Source organism: Pteronotus mesoamericanus, unplaced genomic scaffold (genome assembly GCF_021234165.1).
Source record: "Pteronotus mesoamericanus isolate MK-2021 breed Mesoamerican mustached bat unplaced genomic scaffold, CSHL_Meso_final scaffold_54, whole genome shotgun sequence".
NCBI classification, from domain to species: domain Eukaryota; kingdom Metazoa; phylum Chordata; class Mammalia; order Chiroptera; family Mormoopidae; genus Pteronotus; species Pteronotus mesoamericanus.
In genome coordinates, this window is record NW_026555321.1 from 880,899 (window position 1) to 903,089 (window position 22,191).

A 22,191-nucleotide genomic window follows, 5' to 3' on the forward strand; every position below is an offset into this window, starting at 1 on the left:
AGGGTAGGGGACAGTGTCTGCCTTCAGTGTTCTGGAAGGGCCAGATTCAGAGGAGCAGCAACTGCCCCGAACCTGTGCAAGACTCTGGGGGAGTCCCCGACCTGCTTCCTGCTCAGCTACACAGACTGGCAGGGGCTTCTCCACGGGTGTCCAGCCTTACCTCCAGGGCTAACCCAAGTCCTCAACCTTAGCACCACTGGCATTTTGAGTTGGACACACTTTGCTATGGGGAGGGGGGCGAGGCGAGGGGGCTGTCCTGTACATTGTAGGATATTTATCCCTTGCCTCTATTATGTGCCGGTAGCACACACCCTGACCTCTCCCTGTTGTGACAATCAAAAATGTCCCCTAAGAGGCAAAATCACATGACCACCCCCACTCCCTCACAGGACCCCGATCTTCTGCTTGGAGAACTGCTGGTGTTACACAGGTGACCACTCAGTAGGGGTGGTTGCTAGGAAACTGCTCTCAGGAGGACAAGCCACGGAGAGGTGAATGGGATTCCGTGAGGGACTCTAGGGCACGGGGCAACCGTGGCCTTGAATCTTGGCCCCTTTGACGACTACCCAGTGACTTCTCTCCCTAGTTCCTCTTCTCTCCCGGCCTTCCCTAACCAAAAACTGAACACAAACCAGAAAATCACACGCCTAGAAACGTTATTTTCATAAATGACTTTTACTTCTTTATCGTCTCTCCTGACAGTAATTCTTGGCAAGGCGCATACGACACGAAGGCAAGCTTGTCTTTCTGCAGTCATTAAAGATATGGTCCTATGTCCCCCTTTTCTTAAACCAGTAAAATATTTTCATTTATAAAAATTAATCTAAATATAAATATTGACACTGAAGATCAAAATCACTTGATGACAAAATAATTCTTCTGGAACAATAACATATGCTTATGGTTTTTTAATAGTAAATTAAATCTTTGCACTTATTTGGCACAAGGAAACCTTTATAAAAATTCAAATGCCATAGAGCAGGCTTCTTCTTCATTTTTTTTGTTTTTTTGCAAGGCTTACACAGTACACATTTTTTTTTGTCAAGGAAAACTGAATATTTTAACACAGTAACACAATAGTTGCTGTTCATGCCTCTTAAAGAAAACATTCTATTTGGAACTCCGATCTTTTTCAAATTTGCATTTGTTTGCTTTGAATCACACCAACAGAACAAAAAGCCAGATTTACTTTATTTCAAAGGCATCATTGCTGGTGGATAACACATACACAGCATCAGCAAGAAGTATTATTGGAAGGTAGACCCCCATCAGGAAGGCATCATAACACATTTCAGCAGCCAGTCAGGCCCGGGAATGTGCCAAGCAGCAAAAGAACACAGAAGTTGAAAACAACACAGAGGGACGCTCTCACGGAGCATTCTAATTATACTTAGCTTGCAGTTGTGACTTTGGCAAATCAATCTCCCTGGCCCTCAGTTTTCAAACCTGAAAAATGGCGATACCTACTAAATAGGGGTGCTCTATGGATTAAAATGAGAAAAACAATAAACATCACTTGCACTATTCCCTTGCCTCCCATCTTTGCCTTCTTCCTCAGATTCAGAATACATTAGCAAAGTGATCAGTTGAGTGAAATTCCAGTTCTATTTGCTTTTATAAACTCACTCTACATAGTCATGCATTTGAGACCAGAAACATGGAAACAGTATCAACTCTTTTGTCCATTAAATTCATAGTTTGTCCTGGCTTTTTTTCATATCTGTAAGTTTTCTGGCTAGTCCTTAATCATTTCTGTCCTTCGGGTCATTGTACTACTTTTGCTGAATATTTATTGGAAAGTAAATTTTGGGGGGACAACATTTTCTCGTTTGGCTATAGTCTGAGATGATGCATTGACCTACACATCATTTAGGTGCGGTCATCGCTACCTCACCTTATGTTGATTCTGGACATTCCCCTAAGGTTAAGTCAATGTTGGTCTTTCTCAAGTGCCTCTTCACTTCAGAGTGGGGAAAAGTCTCAGGAAGTCCAAGGAAAAGGCTAAATTCTCAACGAGCCATTGTTTCAGCTGGACCTGGGCGTGGCACGGGTGAATTGGAGCTTTCCACTCTGTGCCCGGTGACCGCAAAGCAATGGGAATGACTGGTGGTGGGGTGGGCTGGGGACCGAGCAAGAGGGAGGTGGCTGAAGGGAGACCTGCCTCCAGACGGTTGAGCACTCTCCAATTTTGACAGTCCCTAGTGCTCGCTTCAGGGGCATTTTCACTTTTTCCCTCAGCACTTGCAAGACAAAGACGCTTGGAAGCGATTAATAAGAATTGGTGATGAATTGAATGGTAATGCTCATCTCCCTACCCCCCGCCCCTCCAACCATTTTTCTTTGGACAAATTGTTGATAAGTAATTCTAGTTGAATCAAAGGAATCAAAAGAAAGAAAATAAGAAAGAGCCTAAAGACGACGCACAGTAGCCAAGCCAACAGGGAAATGACGCGTTTTTGGATGCGGAGCTCTGCCGTTGGGCGCCAGAGTCTTGGTTTTCTGTCTTGGATACCCCTAGGGACCTAAGGCAGAGGGTGGGCGAGACCGCAATGCTGAAGTTGGCGACGGCTTTCTGGGTGAGGTGCCAGGAGAGCCCTGTGCACTGGGCTCCGCCGGCCCTCTCCTCAGCTGGACGTCCACACAGTATTCGATGGCTGTGGGGTCAAGGCACTGTCGTGTACGGCCGGAGGCAGTGGGTCACTGGCAGTGGAGTGTTCCATGGCGCTAATACATCACAGCAGACTCCAAGGGGGGCTCCTGGGGCGAGACCACGAGCACACTGTCAACGGCAGCTTGGCACAGTGAGGGGAGGAGGTAAAAACAAAACGTCTACGGCTTCTTTACATCATAAAAGGTAGTCACGCTCATTGACCAGCTACACATTTCCCAGTATTTGAAAAGTGATGCATTTTTTTACTTGGGCGCCTTAATCCACCTGAAATTTATTGTGGTATGTGGAAGAAGGCAAACTTAGGCCCTTCCCACTATCACCCCCTTGGCCAACTTCCCCAGCACATTAAAGAAGGAAATCTATACCTTCTCTCTGAGTTCCTAATGCCATTCATATAGCACATTTTCCTATGTGCCTGTATCTATAGCTGAGCTTTCTATTCTATTCCATTCGTCATCAATACCTCTACAGCTTTTAATTGGTTTGAAAATCAAGCAGGAAAATCATCTTACCTTTGCAAAATGCATTTGTCTACTCTTTCTGATTTATTCCTACGTGAACTTTCAAAAAAATCACACTGAGACTTTTATGAGAATTGGATTAAACTATAAATTAATTTGAGAAATGGCTTTTCTTATTGAGCTATTGAAGTGATTTATTAGTCAGTATCTCAGTATTAAAAGTATCCTTGCATTCCTGTAAAATTTACCTGGTGATTTATTATTTAATGTACTGCTGTGTCTAATTTACTAATACTGTATTTAGTACGCGTCGTCTCTCTGAAGAAGCTCAACTAGTGTATGGTCTCTATTTGAGTGTGTCCTTTATCAGCTGCGTCAGGCATTGGTACTTGGGGTTATACTAGCTTCCCAATGTGAATCTTTCATTTGCTTATTTAATTTTTGCCCTGCAATATTTTATATTGCATTGGAATTCACTGTTCCTTCAAAATTTATCAGCAAAACTACTTGGCCAGAGAATCTTTTTTGAAGGTTTAATAAATTTTAAACTCTTTTTTTTAAAATAACTTTTCAATCATATTCTGATTGGATTCTGATTTTATTAGAATTAAGATTTTAAAATTTATTAACATAGATTTATATTACATTTATGTATTTAAATAAAAATTTTATATCTCTATTATACTCTCTTGTTTTTATTTATTGATTTTTCTTGATTTGGCTTACCAAAAATTTTCTATTTTATATTTTTCCAAAGGATAAACTCTTCAATTTATGATCATTTCTTCAGTTTTCTGGTTTTAATTAGTTGGTTTTTGCATTTACCTTTGATGTCTGGAATTCAACATCTAGTTCAATAGATTTGCCTCTTCCTTTTTTAATGACAAAGAAAATATTTAATACTATAAATTTGACTCATGTAGTTTTATATAGATCCCGCTTGTTTTGATATATGTAATGTTTTCATTTTTGGAATGCTCTGTGGATTTGCTTTTCTTTAATTCATAATTCCTTGGAATGTGTGTGTCAGAGTGTGCATGTGTGTATGTTTGTATATATGTATAGTTGTGTATGTGGATGCACAGGTTGTATAAATCAAAATAAGGTTTTTGTTTATTTCAACTTTTGTTCTCATTTTGCCCTGTCCAATATGGTAGTTACCAGCCACTTGTGGCTGTTTACATTTAGATTAATTAAAATTAAGAAACAGCTTAAGCATCCGTTTCCCCAAGGCAGCGGCCACATTTGAAGTGCTTGGGACTTGAGGCAGCCGCACACGGCCGCCACACGGGGCGTGTCCATTTTCTCAGAAAGGTCTATTGAGCAGTGTGCTGTCCTCGATGGGTGCTGGTACAGGCGTCGCAGAAGGTAGTTTTGTACTTTCGACTTGTCGGAATTTATTGATGTTTTCTTTGTAACTGGTATAAAATCAGTTTTTATAAATGGTTCATTGATGGCTGGAAAGACAGTGAACCCTCTAAAGGATAAAGTTAAACACCTTAATTAAGGGAATTTTAAAGTCGCCGTGGCCCCATCACTTGTCTGGCTCCATAGTCTGCCAATGCAAGAGAGGCTCATGAGTCACCTATTTTATTTTATCAAAATTAAAACGTCCTTCCTCCTTGTTTTCTCTCTGAATCCTTCTTGTCTTGCATTCTTCTTTGCGTCTGAAAGCAGTGTTCTTGTCCTTTTTATTTTGTTTGCATTTCTTTAGTAAATGGTGTCCATATTTTCATTGTTAACCACTCTGTTATTTAAAGGTAACTTATTTTAAAAAATAATTTATTAAGGTGAAATTCACATAACATAAAATTAACCATTTTAGAGTGAACAATTCAGAGGCATTTAACATGTTCACAGTTTGGCAAGCACTACCTTTATGCGGTTTCAAAACATCCCCATCACTCTAAGGTAGAACCTCTTATCCACTGAGAAGCTTCTTCCGATTCCCCGTCCCCATAGCTCCTGGCAACTGCTGACCCATGTTCTAGCACTATGAAAGGTAATCTATTTTTAACTATCTGATTTATAACAGATCCCTTCCCTGGCCCTAGTGGTCTGTCCTTTTAGTGTAATAATGAATCTTTCAGCTCTTTGAAGTAATGCCCAGAAGCAAGATAATTAGACTTCGAAAGGTCAGAGGTAATGGTTGACCAAGGAAGGAAAGGCAACAGGCCCCATGCTGCCATGTGGTGCCTAATAGATGCAGTGATTGGTACTTCAAACTGGCATGCCCAGCCCTGGCTGGTGTGGCTCATTGGATTGAATGTCACCCTGCAAACTGAAAGGTTATGGGTTCGGTTCCTGGTCAGGGTACCTGCCTGGGATGCTGGCCAGGTCCCAAGTTGGGGGCATGTGAGAGGCAACCGGTCAATGTATCTCTCTCACATTGCTATTTCTCTCCCTCTCTTTCTCCCTCCCACCCCTCTCTCTAAAAATAAATAAATAAAATCTTTAAAAAAATGGCATGCCCAGCATTGTGCCATCGCCTGGTGCTTTTGCACTCAGGACCCAAGGACAAGGAGAAAGAGAGTGGGGAAGGGAGTGATGGGTGATACATAAAAAGCAACAGATTACATTTGTCGTTGCTTCTGTCTTGTCACCCCAGACGTCACCCGCCCTTAGCATAATGGTACCACTGAGGCATTTTAGCCGGATCCCCATAGTCCTCAGAAGCAAGCATTTGCCAAAATTCTGAATTATGTCTTGGTGTTTAGGCGAATAATCTGTTAGCCCTCTCTACACGATCTCCAGAGTTTGTGCAAACTACCTTCTCCCCTTTTCTTTGTCTCGTTTAGGCTTAGCTGCTGACTTTTTTCAGGACCACAACAGGTGACTAGCAGGAAATTTAAGGGAGAGTGAATATGGTTCAGAAACAGAATAAAAACTCCTACTTCTCAACTAGGTTTTCCAGCCTTGCGTACCTATTTTTACTTCTATCAAAATTGGCTTCTACAAGGAGGTGGAAATACAGTTGAGAGGATGTATCCACACATCAAAGAGTCAGCATGTTCGTCTCTTCTCTTAGATCCCCACTCCCCCCTACCCCTAACAGACCATGAGACCACATGGAAAGGACGCCTCCTGGGGGCCTACGGGGGAAGCTACAGGCAGGCGGGCTACAGAACGGAGGTACCATCTGCAGCAAAAGTGATGGGCATTAGGACAGGGACACTCACCATCAGATCCTTGGTGGCGCTTCTGTTGTCTTCAGTCCTGTTTGTTGAGGAGCCTTGGAGGATGAAGTTGCGGTTGAATGTTTTAATGGTGGTCACTGAAGATGCCTCCATTTTTTCAGCTAAAAGGAAACAAATGAGAATAAGTGTTGCCCAGAGGCAGGGCTGATTGTTAAGGAAGAAAGGCCAGATGTCCAGATTACCCAGATGTTTGTTCTAGACTTGGAATCTCAGTTTGATCCATGAGTCTGACTGTGGACTTATTTAGTGTTTATTTTTATAATGAACCAAATCAGGCGTCATTAGTAGCTTTCTGGGGAAAGGTAGCTTGCAGATAATCCAAAACAGTTCATAAATTCTTACTGGCCATTTGGAAATATAAAAGGCTCTGAAAACTGGGCACATTTATAACCTTGAAGCCAAAATTGTCTGATGGCAAAATGTGACTTGAACTGAATGTGGCCTTCTGAAGTCCTTGTCCACCCCTCGAGTTGAATGTGAACATTGTCATGCTTCCCTGCAAGGCTACTGGCGTGTTTATCAGGGGCTGCCCCAGACACCATGGTGGGGGGTGTTATAAAATATACAGTACATACACATTACCTTCCTTCTTTATTTTTCAATTACAGTTCATATTCAATACTATCCTGTATTAGTTTCAGGTGTACAGCATAGTGGTAAGAAACTCATGTACTTTACAGAGAGGTACCCACCTGGCCCCACACCTGGATATCACGTCATCATTGACTATATTCTCTGTGCTGTAATCTACATCTCCGTGACTCTTCTGTGAGTAACAATCTGTACTTCTCAACCCCTTCACCTTTTCCACCCAGCCCTCCAACCCTCCTCCCTTAATGCCCAAGAAATTCTGAAACACATATTGACCTAAGGGTTTCAAATGAGGTATCATGGATGTATAATAAACTTTTTTAAATCCTCACCCAAGGGTATGTTTATTGATTTTTAGATAGAGAGGAAGAGGGGGGGAGAGAGAGAGAGAGAGAGAGTGAGAGAGAGAGAGACATTGATTGTCAGTTGCCTCTCATACATGCCCCAGCTGGGGATCAAACCTGCAACCTATGCATATGCCATGATCGGGGATTGAACCTGCAACTTTTTTGGTGTATGGGACAACACCCCAATCTACTGAGCAACCCAGCCAGGGCTATAATAAATTTTAATTGTGTGAGTTTTTGTGGAGCATAAAGTAGGTATGCAATAACTGTCTGAGCAATGAATGGTGGAACCAAGATTTAAACATCTATCTTCTGACATTCTACACCTCTAATTGGTAGATCTAAGTTTCTCGTTTGGCATCATCATTATGTGGCTCTGGATCCAGAGAAATTATTGAAAATGTCCAGGATAATGGTGATACCATTGGCATCACTGGAATCCACAGGTTGGGCTGGCCTCCCTTCCAGGTCAGATGCCTTTGGAGCCCTATCCACATCTCCCTGACAGTCGCTGTTCCAGAACATTCTGACAGCACCCTACAGCAAGCACTGCCACTCTCTGTGGCCCATGCATGGGGCAGGTCAGAAGTACCAGGAAGTTAATGCCCCACAGAAATAACTTGCAGCCAGTGATGGATGAGAGTTGAAATGCCTCGTCTCCCTACTCCGCGGACAAGAAACTCTGAGGTGCAGTCAATCCTGTCTCCCAGAAATCCCCAGAAGGGTTTAATACAGCGTATTGGCTTAACTTTCTTCCCTGAGTCATTTCTCTCTTCCCCCACCAGCGCTTACTGGAATCACCTCCTAAACGAACTACTTGCACTCATATCCTTGTCCCAGGGTCTGCTTCTTGGGGGATCCAAGTCAAGAGAGACTGTCCACAAGAGCAGTTGCACGTGAGAGCTCCCCATTAGATCTGGTCCTCAGATTCAGATTTCTGAGTCACTCAAAGTCAATGAGTCAGGCTTGATTCTTTGGGGCCTTAACTGAAGCGGACCTTTCACTGGTGGAGCAGGCAGTTTCCTCCTCTGCTGTCTTGATGTGTCTATAGTTTGTACCTACGAACAGAACACAGCGATCAATACACCTTCTCAAAGCCAAAAATTTTTATCCTCTCGATGTTCCAGGCTGTGCACACTTCCCACAGAAGGAGTGAGGCACAAACGCACCTGGTTCCTTTGCTTCTGATCTCGTTTTCTTGTGAGGCGCACACACGGCGCTATGTTTAATCCTGCAATCGTCAAGGCTGAAATCCGGCTCTCGATATCAGAGATCTGAATGTAGCAGAAAGACAGAATCAGGAGGGAGAAAGCACAGGAGGGGAGAAGCTTTGTCAAAAGTGTTATAAATCTATAAAGAACAAATCTGCTTAGATGTATGCTCATTCATTCATTCAACTGCTACCAAGCACTTCTCTATCTAGTACTATAGTGAGAAAATAAGACACAGGCCCTTTTTTGTAAGTTTAGCTTTCTAGTTGGTAAACCCAGAGCATCACCCATGTAAGAGTACCTCCAGGGACAAGTGGAAGCCCAGGGAACCATGGGAATTCTGGTCAGGGCCATCTGAGGTGGGGTGGTCTTCCCCACCTCAACTGTTTTGTGCCGCTCAAGTCTGTCATATTAGAATCCACCCTTAAGATTCATAGCCATGCAAGTGAACTGGAAATGGCAGGAAGTGGTGTATACAAAGGCTTTGAAATGATCCTTGTGGAAGATGGGGAGCCCTCTCCTTTTGCCTCGCGGTCTCCCACCTGGGCACAGAGGAGACCTCTTACCTGGAGCTCGGCATGGTGGACCTGGGCTGCGGCCGTGGCCACCTGGTCCTCCAGATCTGCCAGTTCAGTCTCATTGGTGCCACTGTGGATGCAGCGGGCAGCATCCTCCAGCTCACTCAGCTGGCCTTCGAGTCCGTACACGGTGCCTGCCGCCAGGTACACCTGCGGAGGAGGCGCAGCCTTGAGCTCAGGGCTGCAGACCTGGACTGGTGGGGCTTTGCAGGGAACCCCGGTAATTCCGGGGAGCGAGGGAGAACTGGGCTCAACACTGGGGGCGAAGGACAGGGAACGCCCCCATGTAAAAATGTTCTTTGCGCTTAAATGGTGGCCTGTGGTCCTGCCACCCCCTCACTGTTGATCCCCCTCCCTGCGTTTTCCTGCAAGAAAAGACAGTCTGTACATTTTGGAAATATAATAAAATAGTAAAAAACACATGGCATCAGCTACATCAATTGTGCGCTTGTCCAGTGACTATAACAATTATACTATCAAGACAGAAGAAACGAAGGGAAAAACGTATGATGTGGTTTTCTGAATAAAAATTTTGGTTGGCATTTTGTAACAGAAAAATTAGCAAAATATGAAATAGGTGCAATTAATTGTAAACAATGACAAAATTTTGAGTGACTTGTCTTTGATTACCTTCAGCTTGCTTGCAACAGGCAAAGGGAATTAAATAAACCTGCAGTTATAGTAGGAAAATACTTTATTTCTTAGAAAACAGTGTGCAGTTAAGGAAAGCGTGTCAAATCTGTCAGGTAAGAGTTTTTCCATGAGCTACTGAAGATTAAAGGAAAATCAGGTAAAAGGAGCATGTAATTTGAGAAACAAAAAATAATTTAAAATTTTATTTATTGATATTTATTTACTGATACTTATTTATTTTAGTGAGAGGGGAAGGAAGGGAGAAAGAGAGGGAGAGAAACATCAATGTGCGAGAGATACATTGATTGGTTGTTTCTCGTACGCACCCTGACTGGGGACCAAACCTGTGACACAGGCATGTGCTCTGGCTGGAAATTGAACTGGCGACCTTTGCTTTGCAGAACAATGTCTAACCAACTGAGCCACACCAGTCAGGGCAAGAAAAAAAAATATGTTGACGCTTGAGTGTATAAGGCGATTCTATAAAAGTGGACAAACAGAAAATAACATTGTTGGAATAATTCCGCCTGGGGGACGCCCACCAGGGTGAATGAAACAAATGCTTCTTCAGCCTGACAATGATGGGAGGAAGCAACTGGCAACACAGAGCCAGATGTGCCTGAAGAAGGGGGAGCCTGAAAGAGAGGTCCATGAGGTTTGATCAGCCCATACACAGCTCTGGACATGCCATCGCAGCCATTTAGGGTTGACCTGAATGAAAAGCAGTCAGTCCAGCCAGCCCTTTCACGGTTTCTTTAATGTGAGTTAAAACTATAACTGCGTTAGGTGAGCCGAGAGCTAACGCAGAGGAGCCACGCACGTCAAGCGCTGGTGAGAAGAAAGAACCCTGAGAAGCTCCCTCTCTGTCAGGTCCTTGGGACGATCCACGCCTCTGCGTTAGAACCAGCAACTTTACAAGACGTTTCGAAGTGGAGCAAAGGCAGGTGTAGGTCTGAGGAAAGCAAACCTGGCTGTGCACCAGCAGGCACAAGGGGCTGGGCTGTGGCGGCTTCCGGAATGGCGGACGCAGGATGTCATGTGAAGGGATTCGCCAGCCATGCTGGGGGCCATGAATTAAATGTCCGATGGCAATGGCCATCGTTCACGTGGCCCTTAATTTTATATTTCTTTACCATATGCAAGTTTTAGAGACCTTGTTTCTAAAAGATCCTCACAGTTTAATGAAGCCATTTATTCTTTGTCTTCGAAACAAGGAATGTGACTTTGTTATATGAAGGAGATGACTATTTCAAAGCTGAGTGGAGAAATTAAAACTTTGTCTCTTCCAAGTTTCAAAGTTGAAGACCTTTTCACAGGGGAAGAAAAGTTGAGGAGAGAGAGAGGAAGACGGAGAGAGGAGAGGGGAAGGAGAAAATGGCAGCCAGGGAAATTTTGAGTTTGGACATCACACATTTTCTAGCCAAATTTACCAAAAGAAAAAAAAAAGATACATTTATTTTGATAAGCGAATTTTAAATATAAACTTAAATTTTGCACATGGAACAAAATTTGGAATTATTTGAGTAAAATGAATAATTTGAGTGTGGCAATGGTTAAACATAACTTGATGTGACTCTGGTCCGGGAACCTTGAGTTTTGCAGAAACACACAAAACTCCACGCCATCCCACCCTGCGGCTCTATCAATTTAACAGCACCTCGCTGTTTCCTTGTCAGCACGGTCATCCACTGATGTCCTCTGTGTTCTCTGCCAGGGCAAAACAATAGGAAATAGCTCCAAGCCCTTGGCCAGGCCAGAAGGTTCATCTTTTACTTTGTGTTCCCTGCTTGCCTGCCACCAGGAGCGGTTCTGTGGTTTGGCACTGTCGCCAGCTGGACAGATCCTCACAGCCGAAGCCGGTGGTGCCTGAAGGGCTGGAGGAGGAGGACGAGGAGGAGGAGGAGGAGGAGGAGGAGGAGGAGGAGGAGGAGGAGGAGGAGGAGGAGGAGGAGGAGGAGGATGGTGATGATGACACGTATTTATTGAGCCAGGCGCTGAGCCAGGGGCTTTGTGTGACTTATTTAAAGCTCATGGCAACCCTTGAGGGCGGTACTGGTATCATCACTGTATGGAAGATGAGAACATTGTGTCCTAGAAGTTCAGTGACTTCCCCAGGTCTCAGAGCTGGGCAGGGGCGGAGCCTGGTTTTGAGCTCGGGAGGGCTGATCCCTCCCTGCCCCGCGATGCCGTGATACTGAACCATGGCTGGAATGTTATGGCTTTTACATTTCGAACTCTGCCACCAAGGTGCTGGGGTTACTGTGGTTATAGGCTGACATGACATTGGCTCTGTTGCTGGGCTGAAATAACAAAAGGGAACATGCTGTATAATGAAAATGTTTCTCTAACCTTAAAACATAACCCATTGAAAAACAGTAACCTGGCATTGCTTGCTTAGGAAAGGTCTATTTTGGGTGAGAACTGTGGTTATCATGCTTGGGTAATCTGTGTCCTCTCCATACTCGCTGAGGCTTACGACCCCATTCACCTGGTCCTGGTTTAACAAGTCTTTCCCCAGATGGGCCAAGGGATGCGAACAGGGGTTTCATTAAAGATAGATTTTGTGGCCAGAGCCCCTGCCATAAAGAGAATTAGGCAGATTTATTACTGGAGGACTTGAGTCTTTCATGGGCTAACATGTATCTCAGTTTTCCTAGAAAGAGTATACAGATTTCTCAAACTCATTTGATCTTAGAGCATCTTACTGGATTTGGCTCCCATGAAATACGCTTTCGGGGACTACTGTGAGACAGTAATGGGTGGTATTTCTTTCCTTGCTCTCTGGGGTCCGAACCACCTGAGGAGCCATGGCCACGGCCACAGGTCCCAGTGCCACGCCCTCTCCGGTGCTGTGGAGGTTTACCAGAGCCTTGAGAACGACAACTGACTGGCATCCTTTGCCTGGTCTTGGACTCTGTGGCAACGCTGGGGTCCTGGTGGGGCAGTTTCACTCTGTCTGCTGCCAATGGCTATAGGAAAAACTGGCTAACACCTTTGGTGTTGCCAAGAGTTACAGGGCAGAGCTGAACGGGAAGCTGGGTCTCCTCTGTGGCTGAGAAGGACGGGGTGCCCCAGGCTGTCTCTGTTATTCAGCAAAGACGAGAACAAGCAAGGTCCTCAGATGGGGCTGGGAGACTGAAGGAGCCATCTGGGTCTCTACTATTCACAGCACAGGCCCGAGAATGGTCATGCTAGTGGTTCTCTGTGGACCCCTAGATCCATTTTCCACCCTTCTCTGCCCTGACCTGTTCCATGCGGGGCTGCCCTAGCTGAACTTCATCACCAAGGCTCCCTTGCTGGGCTGGGATGGGTTTGGCCAATGGGAGACACCAACAAGAGACCAAAGACAGGGGAAGAAAGAAGTTAGGGTCTTCCCCCCAGGCTCTCCTTGCCTGGGCTCCATGGTCACAGCTTCCACGAGGGGCGCTCTTCCAGAATCGAGTTCTCCCTGGGCTACCCCGCTTAGGGCTGGCGACCCCTTCCTCCTCCTGCTACTGTGTGGATGCTACAGCATCCCCTAGCCTCGCCCACATCTCAGTTAATCATCCCTTCCTGAGCCTCTCCTCTCCCTGCCAGACCCCAACAGGGACAATAGACTCCTATGCTCACAGCGCTCAGCAAGAGCCCCGAGAGACCCGGGCATTCAATCCAAGACACTGAGGCCCCTTTGTATGTGCAGGGGAGGCTGGCATTGGCCCGAGGTTCCTCCTGCCTTTTGGGGGGAGAGAGCTCGTTTCAGAGTGCCGGTGGGTGAGCCGTGTCAAAGCTGAGTCTGAGGGAATTCTGAACTCCCCAGGCCTTCCTCTAATTAAGTGGATTAACAAGGCCGTTTATGAACACAGAGTTGACATACGAATGTGACATTTTTAGCGTATGCAGCTCTGAAGCCTTCAGAAGTATTTTTAAAGGCGAAACATTCTCAAGCCAATGTTCTCTTTCATCTCAGAGTCCTGGTCTGCGGTAGCCAACGTTCAGAAGGCGAGAAAAAGTATTGCTATTTCTATTTGCGGCAGGCCCCGGGTTCCTGGGCACAAAGGAGAGAGGCAGCGGAGGGATAAGGCCTGCTCTTTGGGAGAGACAGACAAAAGGCACGGTTTAATGAAATCGGCTGCATCCAGAGGCCAGCTTAAGCATCGGCCCTGCCCTGTTCCTGCCGCTCAAATGAATTCCATCTGGAAACCGCAGAGCGAAGCAACCTGTTCTGGCTCTGTGATCTGGTGTGCTAAAGAGATAAAGCAAAGAGTCATCCCTTCTCTGGTTCAAAAAAAAAAAAAAAAAAAAAAAAAAAGAAAAAGAGAAAAGAAAGAAAGAAAAGTAAAGAAAGCCATAAAATTCAAAGGAACGTAGATGGGGTTTCTTCTGAGGTGAAACATAAAGCTGGGGCGGGGAGGGGAAGGAGGAGGAGGAAGGCGGTTAACTCTTTGGGGACAGGAGGGGCAGCTTAGCGGTGTCGGACAGGAAAGGACAGACCCTGGCCTTTCAGTACAAGTCCCTGCTGGGATTGGTGGCATCCTGAATAGGGGGCAAGTGGATGTGTTTCAAACTGAAAATGCTAACAAACCCAAGAAAAGAAGCGTCGTGTGCAATAAAAAGATCTTTAAAAATGACAACTCCAACAAGGACATTTTTCATGCTCCTTGGGGAAGAGAAAGCTACGCTGTCTTGGCTTTAACTGAGCCATGGGGACTGACTGTTACCATTTAAATCCCGATTATTTCACGCATTGTAAGTTTTCTGACACCATACTTTGCAAAAAAAAAAAAAAAAAAAAAAAAAAATCCCTTTCCTGGTGAACCATATCTTTATTTTAACCTTTTCAATTCAGTGTGTCCAGGATTAGTGCCATTTTAGGACCATCAGCACTGAGAGAACTGTAGTGTAGATATAGTGAAGGGACAGAGACCTGGCATATCAGAACTAAATCATTTCCTTAAAAAAGGACTTCATTCAGCCCTCGCTGGTGCGGGTCAGTGGATTGAGCACCAGCCTGCAAACCAGAAGGTCTGTGGTTCAATTCCTGGTCAGGGCACATGCCTGGGTTGAGGGCCAGGTCCCTGTTGGGGGTGTGCAATAGGCAACCAATCAGCGTTTCTCATATCAGTCTTAAAAGGGAAAAAAAAAAAAAGGACTTCATTCATTTGAGGTAACCTAAGCATTCTTCGGGCACCTCCTGTGTGTCAGGCTGTGGTCAAGGGCTTGGGCTCCAGCAGGCCTGCTCCGCAGGAATTTAAGTATCTGGCTCCCAACCTGCATCCCCACATCATCCCCTCCAACATCTGACAATGTCTGGAGACGTTTCTGATTGCCTCAACCAGAAGGGTGCTGCTCCTGGCATCTAATGGACGGAGACCAGGGATGCTGCTGAACACCCTGTGGCGTACAGGGCAGCCCCTTACAACACAGAATTATCGAACCCAAAATGTCCCGATAGCGATCTAAGGGGAGACAGATGGGTGACCAGACAGGACAGCGGAGAGAGGTGAGTGCTTCCGTGGATATATGTTTAGGTTCTACGGGAATCCAAAGGGATGGAGTCCTCAGTTTCTGAAGTGAAATAAATGTTGGCCTTTTTGTAAAACTTTGAGTTGTTTTGATTTGTTGTTTCAACTCTTAGCAAAAATTTCCTTTAACAACAGTCCCTGATTTCTGAGAACAGCTTTCATTAGAGCACCCCCAACTCAGGGCTCATTCTGTTGGGTCCACAAAGATGGAATCAGCTGACCTGACTTGATACCACTTTTGTGGGCAGGACTATGACAGTTGGTGATGGAGACTATGGCCTGAGTAGCTAGTGTCCAAATCTCTGTCACCCCTGGTCTGCATTGTTGGAAAATTCTCATTGGACCTTTATTGAAATACTCAGCAATGATTGCGGATGTTTATATGTAAGAATCTATTATATTCTCTCTGTCCTCACAAGTTGGAAGGATAGGAAACTCTATTACCAGATGACTTATCTGTAAAGCAGGGCAGGCCAGTTGCGGGAACCCAAGCTCTGGGGGCTACCAACTTCATTCCGGGCAATGCTCTACCTGGATCCCTGTGCATCCCTTGCATAGGCTCTGCAGAGTCCCACCATTGCTCCTCCCCGCACACCCTGCTTCAGAGCCCTTTTGCTCCCAACAGCTCAAATCCACACTGAGGACAACCTTTGGACTACTATAGACACTTTGCTGGCATGCAGAGAGACTTAAGAGCCTGCTGCCTGGAGGAGGGGCCGGTTCCTTTACTTCAGGTCAGGACAACTCCGAGACACAGCTTACACCCCAGAGTTCCCTGCAGGGACAGGTTGAAGCTACTCTTTGTCTAAATCATACCCTTGTTTGGCTTCTTCCCTCCTGCTTTCTTTCCCCAGTCCCGTACTAACCTACCCTGGGAGCACTGCCCTATTAAATCATGGGTCCACAAATCCTCATCTCACTATCTGCTCCAGGGATCCCAGCCAAGACCCTTGTTGAGAATGTATTTGCTCTGGTGGTGGGAGTGGTGGTGGCGGCGGCGGCCGCAGCGTGTGTGTGTCCTTGCACTTTTTGTGATGAGTTATAACGTCATCAGCTGCCGCTTCGCATATGCCTGCTCTAGACAAAGTACACCCATGCCGTCTTACGTTTTCTTCCAGGGAAGTCAGCTGCTCATCCAGTCTCACTTGGTCTGTTCCAAGGGGAAACGTGCCCTTCTCTCTGTCAGGGGGGACAGGTGGGGACTCCCAGGGCCCTGTCGACTCTGCTATCAACTCCTCCGTGGCATTGATGACTTTCAGGACTTCTGTGGAGATGTTGCAGAGAGAAACAGCAGAATACTTCTGTTTGGTCCAATAACAGAAGGGGACAGAAGACAAGAACAGCACATTAACAAGGACATGGAAATTCTACCTTATCATGGTGCTCATCATGAGATTGCTTCCGTTATAACACACACGAACATCAATGTGCCAGAGGAACGAGAAACTAAACAGTCTACACAGCAGGGGAAAACTTGGAGGAGGCCTGATTTGACTTGGCCTAGCTTCCGGGACTCACACTGAGTTCTCTCAGATTCGTAGGGAGGGAGGAAGGAAAGCTCAAGTGGCAGCTACTATGTTCTCTGCCCACTGCTGAGAGTTTATGTCCGTCACCTCACTTTCTGGATGGTATTCTACTTCTTCAGCAGAGCATCAGTTGCAGACTCTGTCAAATTACAACCATGGGGTGGTCCAGTGAGTAGTTTTGTGGACTGGGAGTTAGGAGACCCAGGCTCCAGAACTGGCTCTAACTTTATCTAGTTACAGGACCTTGGCCAAGTTACATCCCATTTCTGGAACTCAGTTTGGTCATCTGTACAAGGTGAATATGGGAAGGAGTTTCTCTGTAGCTGTCACTGGTGTGTCAGCTCACACACACCTATTCTCTGGCCCATTCTCCCTTGCTCTCCTCCACCAGAGAGGCTGAACAGAAAAAAAAAAAAAAAATCCATTTTTCAACCTCCCTTGCAGCTAAAGGCAGTCATGTGACATAGTTCTGACCAACGAGCCTGCAGGGAAAGGCTAAGGAGAGGGTTTCTAAAAAAGCTTTTGTTTCCCTACCAGGTGAATAGATGCAGCTGATGCTCCCCTTTCCTACTTCTTTCACCTCAGTCACAGATGTGCAGTTATGGCAAAGGTGAAGGTGAATACCAAGAGGCCGAGTAAGGTGGACTGAAGCCCAAACAGCACTAGATCATTGAACTGCTATCAGTCACTATCTGCCTCTGAACACGTTGTTACATGAGAAAAATAATTCCTTATCTGTTGAAGCGACTGTGAGCCAAATTTTCTGTTATTTCTGGCTGGACATACTCCTAACTGCCACAGTCGCTTTCAGCTTTTACATTCAGTCATGGCTCAAAACTGCAGTTGGTCCTGATCTGGGCCCAGGTCATTAATGGAGCAGAAGTACTTCAACCACAAAGAACTGTCTGCATCTTTGGCTTCACCTGGACATACATCATCGAGCAACAAGCTGGCATTCAATATTGTTCGGTAGTGATGATTTCCACCTCTCATCATTATTTTTCCCCATCACAGGGTTTATAAATTGGAAGTCAAATATTACCCACAGGCATTTTTTTTTTTTTTTTTACCAATAAAATGTTTCAAGAAAACCTGGAATTTTAATGCCTTTGGTGCTTTCTAAGGTACCTATCTCCTTTATCCTGGCCAAAATATTAATGTTAGTTATGGCTTGATTTTACGAAGGTTGTTCTTCCAAGTAGATTCTGCTGTGGGTTTTGTCTCACTAGAGAATGTTTTTGATAGCCCCTGACTTCACTAGGGAATCAGAGTGTCTAAGTGGCAAGTCAGTGGCCAAATCCACAGTTTAGAAGCTGGCTCTGGGCTTCCCTGCGGAGGCACATGGTCTCATGCTTGACAAGCTGTCCTAGGGTCAGGGCGAGTGCTCAGTGGGACACTCTCCAGCTCACCTGTGCCACAACAGCTGCTTGACTGACTCAACCAAGAGTCAAGCTTCAAGGGACTTTGCCACAACCCCACCCCCTAAATGGGTCTGGGGAGTCAGGAGAAGGGGATGAAAGAAAAGGGACCTAGACCCATAAGAATAAAGGCAGTGTCCAAAGGACCAGCCAGGGCCTACTTGTCACCTTCAGAAAAGCCTGCAGAGGCTGTGCCCCACTATCCAGTGCCCTGGATCTCAATGTGGCAGATTTTGGAGATGAATTGGTCTCCAAATGATTTTGGCGTGAAGCAGTTGCCACTATTTGCTTAAGTCCATTTTAGAAAAGGCAACACTGTAGGTATGAAAGAAGATTTGTTACCCTTCTCTTCATAAACAAAGCATGACTTTAGAAAATTTGCCCCTCATTTGGTAGAAGAGGTGCATCTTGTACATCTTTTGAAAAGAAAGGCATGTGATTAAGAGATTCAGGAAAAAAAGTGAGACCACAGCATGATGGAAGGAAAAGTGTGACCATTTATATCAATCTCCAATTAGCCCAGGGTCATTAACAAGCCAAGGTTATTAATGGAATGGACTTACGAGGTGCTTGAGTAACAACAGTCACCCGTATCCTGGGTCGAGCTGAACATACACTATCAAAGCAATAGGTTAGACATCAGTGTTGCTTGGGCGTCATCGTTCCATTCCATCCATAAATGGCCTTGTTTATTCACCCATAGGAACTGCAAGAGGAAGTCAACTATTGCCCAGAGGCATGTTCTTTTGGTAAGGATGCCATCTGAGACATGCACTTCCTGGTTTTCTACACACCCTCCCATTCATCCTACATACTTTATTGGGGGCCCATGGTGTGCAGGCTCTGTTCTAGGTGCTGGGATAAGCAGTGGACATTGGATAAAGTCCCCATCCTCACAGCATGCCTTTAGCCTGACCCAACCACCTGACGAGGTGATACACGTTCCTGGCCCGTAAAGGCATTTGCATTTGCTATTGAGTTGAGGGAGGAGTCCCGTGTAGCTGGTTTGTACAGAGCACCACAGCTTCACTGGAATGTCTGTGGTCTGAAAAGAAATTCTATGAAAACTGGACAGGATCTATCTGTTTGGAGGGGTCCCAGCCTTGCTCTCCACTGGGAAGCACAATCTGGAACCCACAGGCACTTGCAGGGAATCACATGTTTCCTTCTGTTGCACAGGAGTGGGCGGTTTGCTCGAACCTGGTGGTGGGACTGGAAGCTGAGACCTCTGGGACTTTGTTAGTGGCTTGGTAGCAGCATGGCACCCAACCTCCCTGTTCCTTCATTGACCCCCTGGTCCTTCAATAGCAGAGATTTAGATCTGTTAAGGGCGAATGCGGGCTTGTTATGTAAATGTCCTGTTCCCTGCCCAGTCCAGATTTAAAAGTAGAAAGCTATGCTTCCACAGCGATGTTAACTAAAGCTACGTGTAGCACTGGACAGGGCTTTGTTCAGATGAAATGCTGGTGCAGATTCAGTGTGCTGGCAGGGAGCCCCGTGTGGGGGAGCAATGAGAAGCTACGGGTCCTTTCTGCTTTATTGCTCACAGCCCCAGCGGCACGAGCTGAAAGGCACAGTCTGAGAGCCAGAGCGAGCTTTCTATTACAGGAGCTGACATTGCTCCTGATATTAATTATAAGAGGGATCAAATGTGACAGTTTCACAGTGTCGAACACGGGAGAGGTAAAGGTGTGGAGAAAGTCAGCTGACGGAACAGGGGCCATTGCAGACCAGGAAGGTTGGCCAAAGACATTCGAGACCAAGGGCCCCACAGGCAATAGGCTGAAAACCGCAGTGAACCCATGTAGTAACCCAATTTAACCTTCTGGGACTCAAAGAAATACCAATGAAACAACCTATCGTATTAAGTGCCCGATACATGTGCGATTCCCTTTCAATATGCCGTGTGAGCCAGTGTGACTTCCTGCAGGGGGCGCATGTGCTGCCAGGGGATGTGTTTGCTGGGACATGCCCACACTCCTCGATCACCTCACCACTGACGGTCACCCCTGAGAGCCTGGCTCTATTTGTAGGGCTCTGTCTGTGTCACAGCCCCGTGTGGAACATCAATTCTACAACATCCACTTCACAACCACTGGGGCTGGAATCGATAGTCCACCACTTGGGGTACAGAAGGTGATAAGAAACGCTCCAGGGTCTCCCCTCGGCCTAAGGTGGGGTGTGCTCCATCACTCATCAGCAAGGCAGTGGACCAGCGTCTACCTTAACAGAGACTCACGCTTCCTGCCCAAGTACAGCCAACAATAGGACCAACACAGGCCTCTCAGAAGGCTAGATACCCAACCCTGGGGTTGGGGCCCCACCACAGTGGCCATTTCAATGGACCCAAGAAAGAAGAGCAGGTCAGAACCCAAGTCATGAATCCAAGCTGCACTGTCCTTTTCCTTCTAAGGCTTCTTTACTTTCTGTCTCGCTCTGCACAATTTTAGCCTTAGCAATCTCTCCACCCTGTCCCCGTGGGCTTTCTCTTCATAGCAAACATGTTGCTAGAAGCAAATTCTCCCCCCATTTATATACTTCCTTAGAGACTCTTTTCCAAAGACATGCAGAATACAAGGTGTTGCCAGGGGGAGATTCTGAGTCTGCAGAATTCTAAAGAAAAAAATAGTTTCCCTATGCTGTACTTTACATCCCCATGACCATTTTGTCAATAATATTGCAATGACTATGTATGGTTGCCAGGTGGGTACTGGAAATATCAGGTGCCATTTTGGAAAGTAAATGATTGTCTAGCCGCTGTTCTGTACACCTAAGACTACTGCAAAATATTGACCGTAAACTGTGTTTGAAAAATAAAATTTAATTAAAAAAAGAAAATAGTTTCATCCTACACACCAGATAGGCCTGCTTGTTAGCAATCCCTGCCAATTCTCCTGAGGTTTTCCCAGTGTCATTCATTCATCCCAAGTCTTCGTGCTGGACAAAGAAATGCAAACTCACTTGGAGCTGGACTAAGAGGGCATGCCCCTTACTGAATGGCTCAAGCTTGGGAATATGTGGGCAGCAGGGGCTCGTGAGGTGCCTGGCCGAATAGGAAGGGACACACTGAAGTGACAGAGGGCCCCTTCCAGCCCCAGCCCTATCCTTGGGCAAGTGCACGTACATGTGTCTGTCTGCCTCAGCTGGGCCAAAACAGATCCAGTGTCTGGCTGTGCCTGATGAACCAGGGCTTTGATGGAGACCTGGGGCTTCTATTTATCCCATTTGATATTAGTCTTGATATGATATAATTTAATGCAGTGCGGGGGAAAAAGCTTTGGGGATTCAATGATATGTGCAGGTATCTGGGGCAGAAGAAGGCTGTTCCTAGCTCCACCTTGGGGGCTGTTCTGACACCTATAACGAGAGCAAAGAGGCTAAATCAGTAAAGCTGAAGGGCCGCTAACACGAGGTTGTTCGGTGAGATGCAGAAGCTCGCAGCATGCTGTCAGGCCTCCTATGAACTCTCAGGAGGGCCAGTGGCGAGGGAACCGCCACTGCGGCAGGGTCAGACAAAGGCCTCCTCACCATTGGGCTCGGCAGGTATGAGGCCTCGGGCCCGCCATTGCTTTAGGGGCTCACAACAATGTTTTAATTTCTTTTAAATTTAGAAGAAAACAATGAACTCTTAGGTCCAGGAACAAGATTTAATACATAATATTAATTTATTAATTGTGATACCCACACAGTTGTAAAATATGATTTTTAATGTTTTTAATGGGAGGAGGGGTCCATGGAAACATATATTCCTGGGCCCTAGAAAAGGCAGAAATCAGTCCTAGTCTCGTTGATCTGGGGCCCCTCTGTGAGGAGGCACCGAGTCAGGGGCTGGTTCCTAGGATGGGCCTGGGCAGCAGCGGCCTGGTGAGCCCTGTCCCCTCGGGCTGTTGATGCCCCCACCCAGATGCCAGTGCGGGCCCTGCCTAGACCCCTATGGGAACGCTGTTCTTGAACGCCTGGGAGAACCTTGCCCTCGATTTCCCAATATAATGGAGGGAAACAATGGGGGTGGGTGGGTGTTGTGGTCTTGTGGTTTCCTCTTGGGGACTGAGGCTCA

The 22,191-nt window shown here is 46.0% G+C and overlaps 1 protein-coding gene across 1 annotated transcript in view; it reads right to left on the reverse strand.

Moving 5' to 3' along the window:
- Window positions 1–656: 656 nt before the first annotated feature.
- Window positions 657–22,191, reverse strand: part of MYRIP (myosin VIIA and Rab interacting protein) — a 210,430-nt gene continuing 188,895 nt past the window's right edge. The window contains exons 12-17 of the mRNA XM_054595556.1: window positions 16,297–16,491; window positions 9,045–9,206; window positions 8,437–8,541; window positions 8,265–8,325; window positions 6,312–6,430; window positions 657–2,757 (exon numbers count right to left, since the gene is read on the reverse strand). Coding sequence (XP_054451531.1) covers window positions 2,725–2,757; window positions 6,312–6,430; window positions 8,265–8,325; window positions 8,437–8,541; window positions 9,045–9,206; window positions 16,297–16,491 — 675 coding nt within the window. The 3' untranslated portion in view covers window positions 657–2,724. The remainder of the gene's footprint in view (window positions 2,758–6,311; window positions 6,431–8,264; window positions 8,326–8,436; window positions 8,542–9,044; window positions 9,207–16,296; window positions 16,492–22,191) is intronic.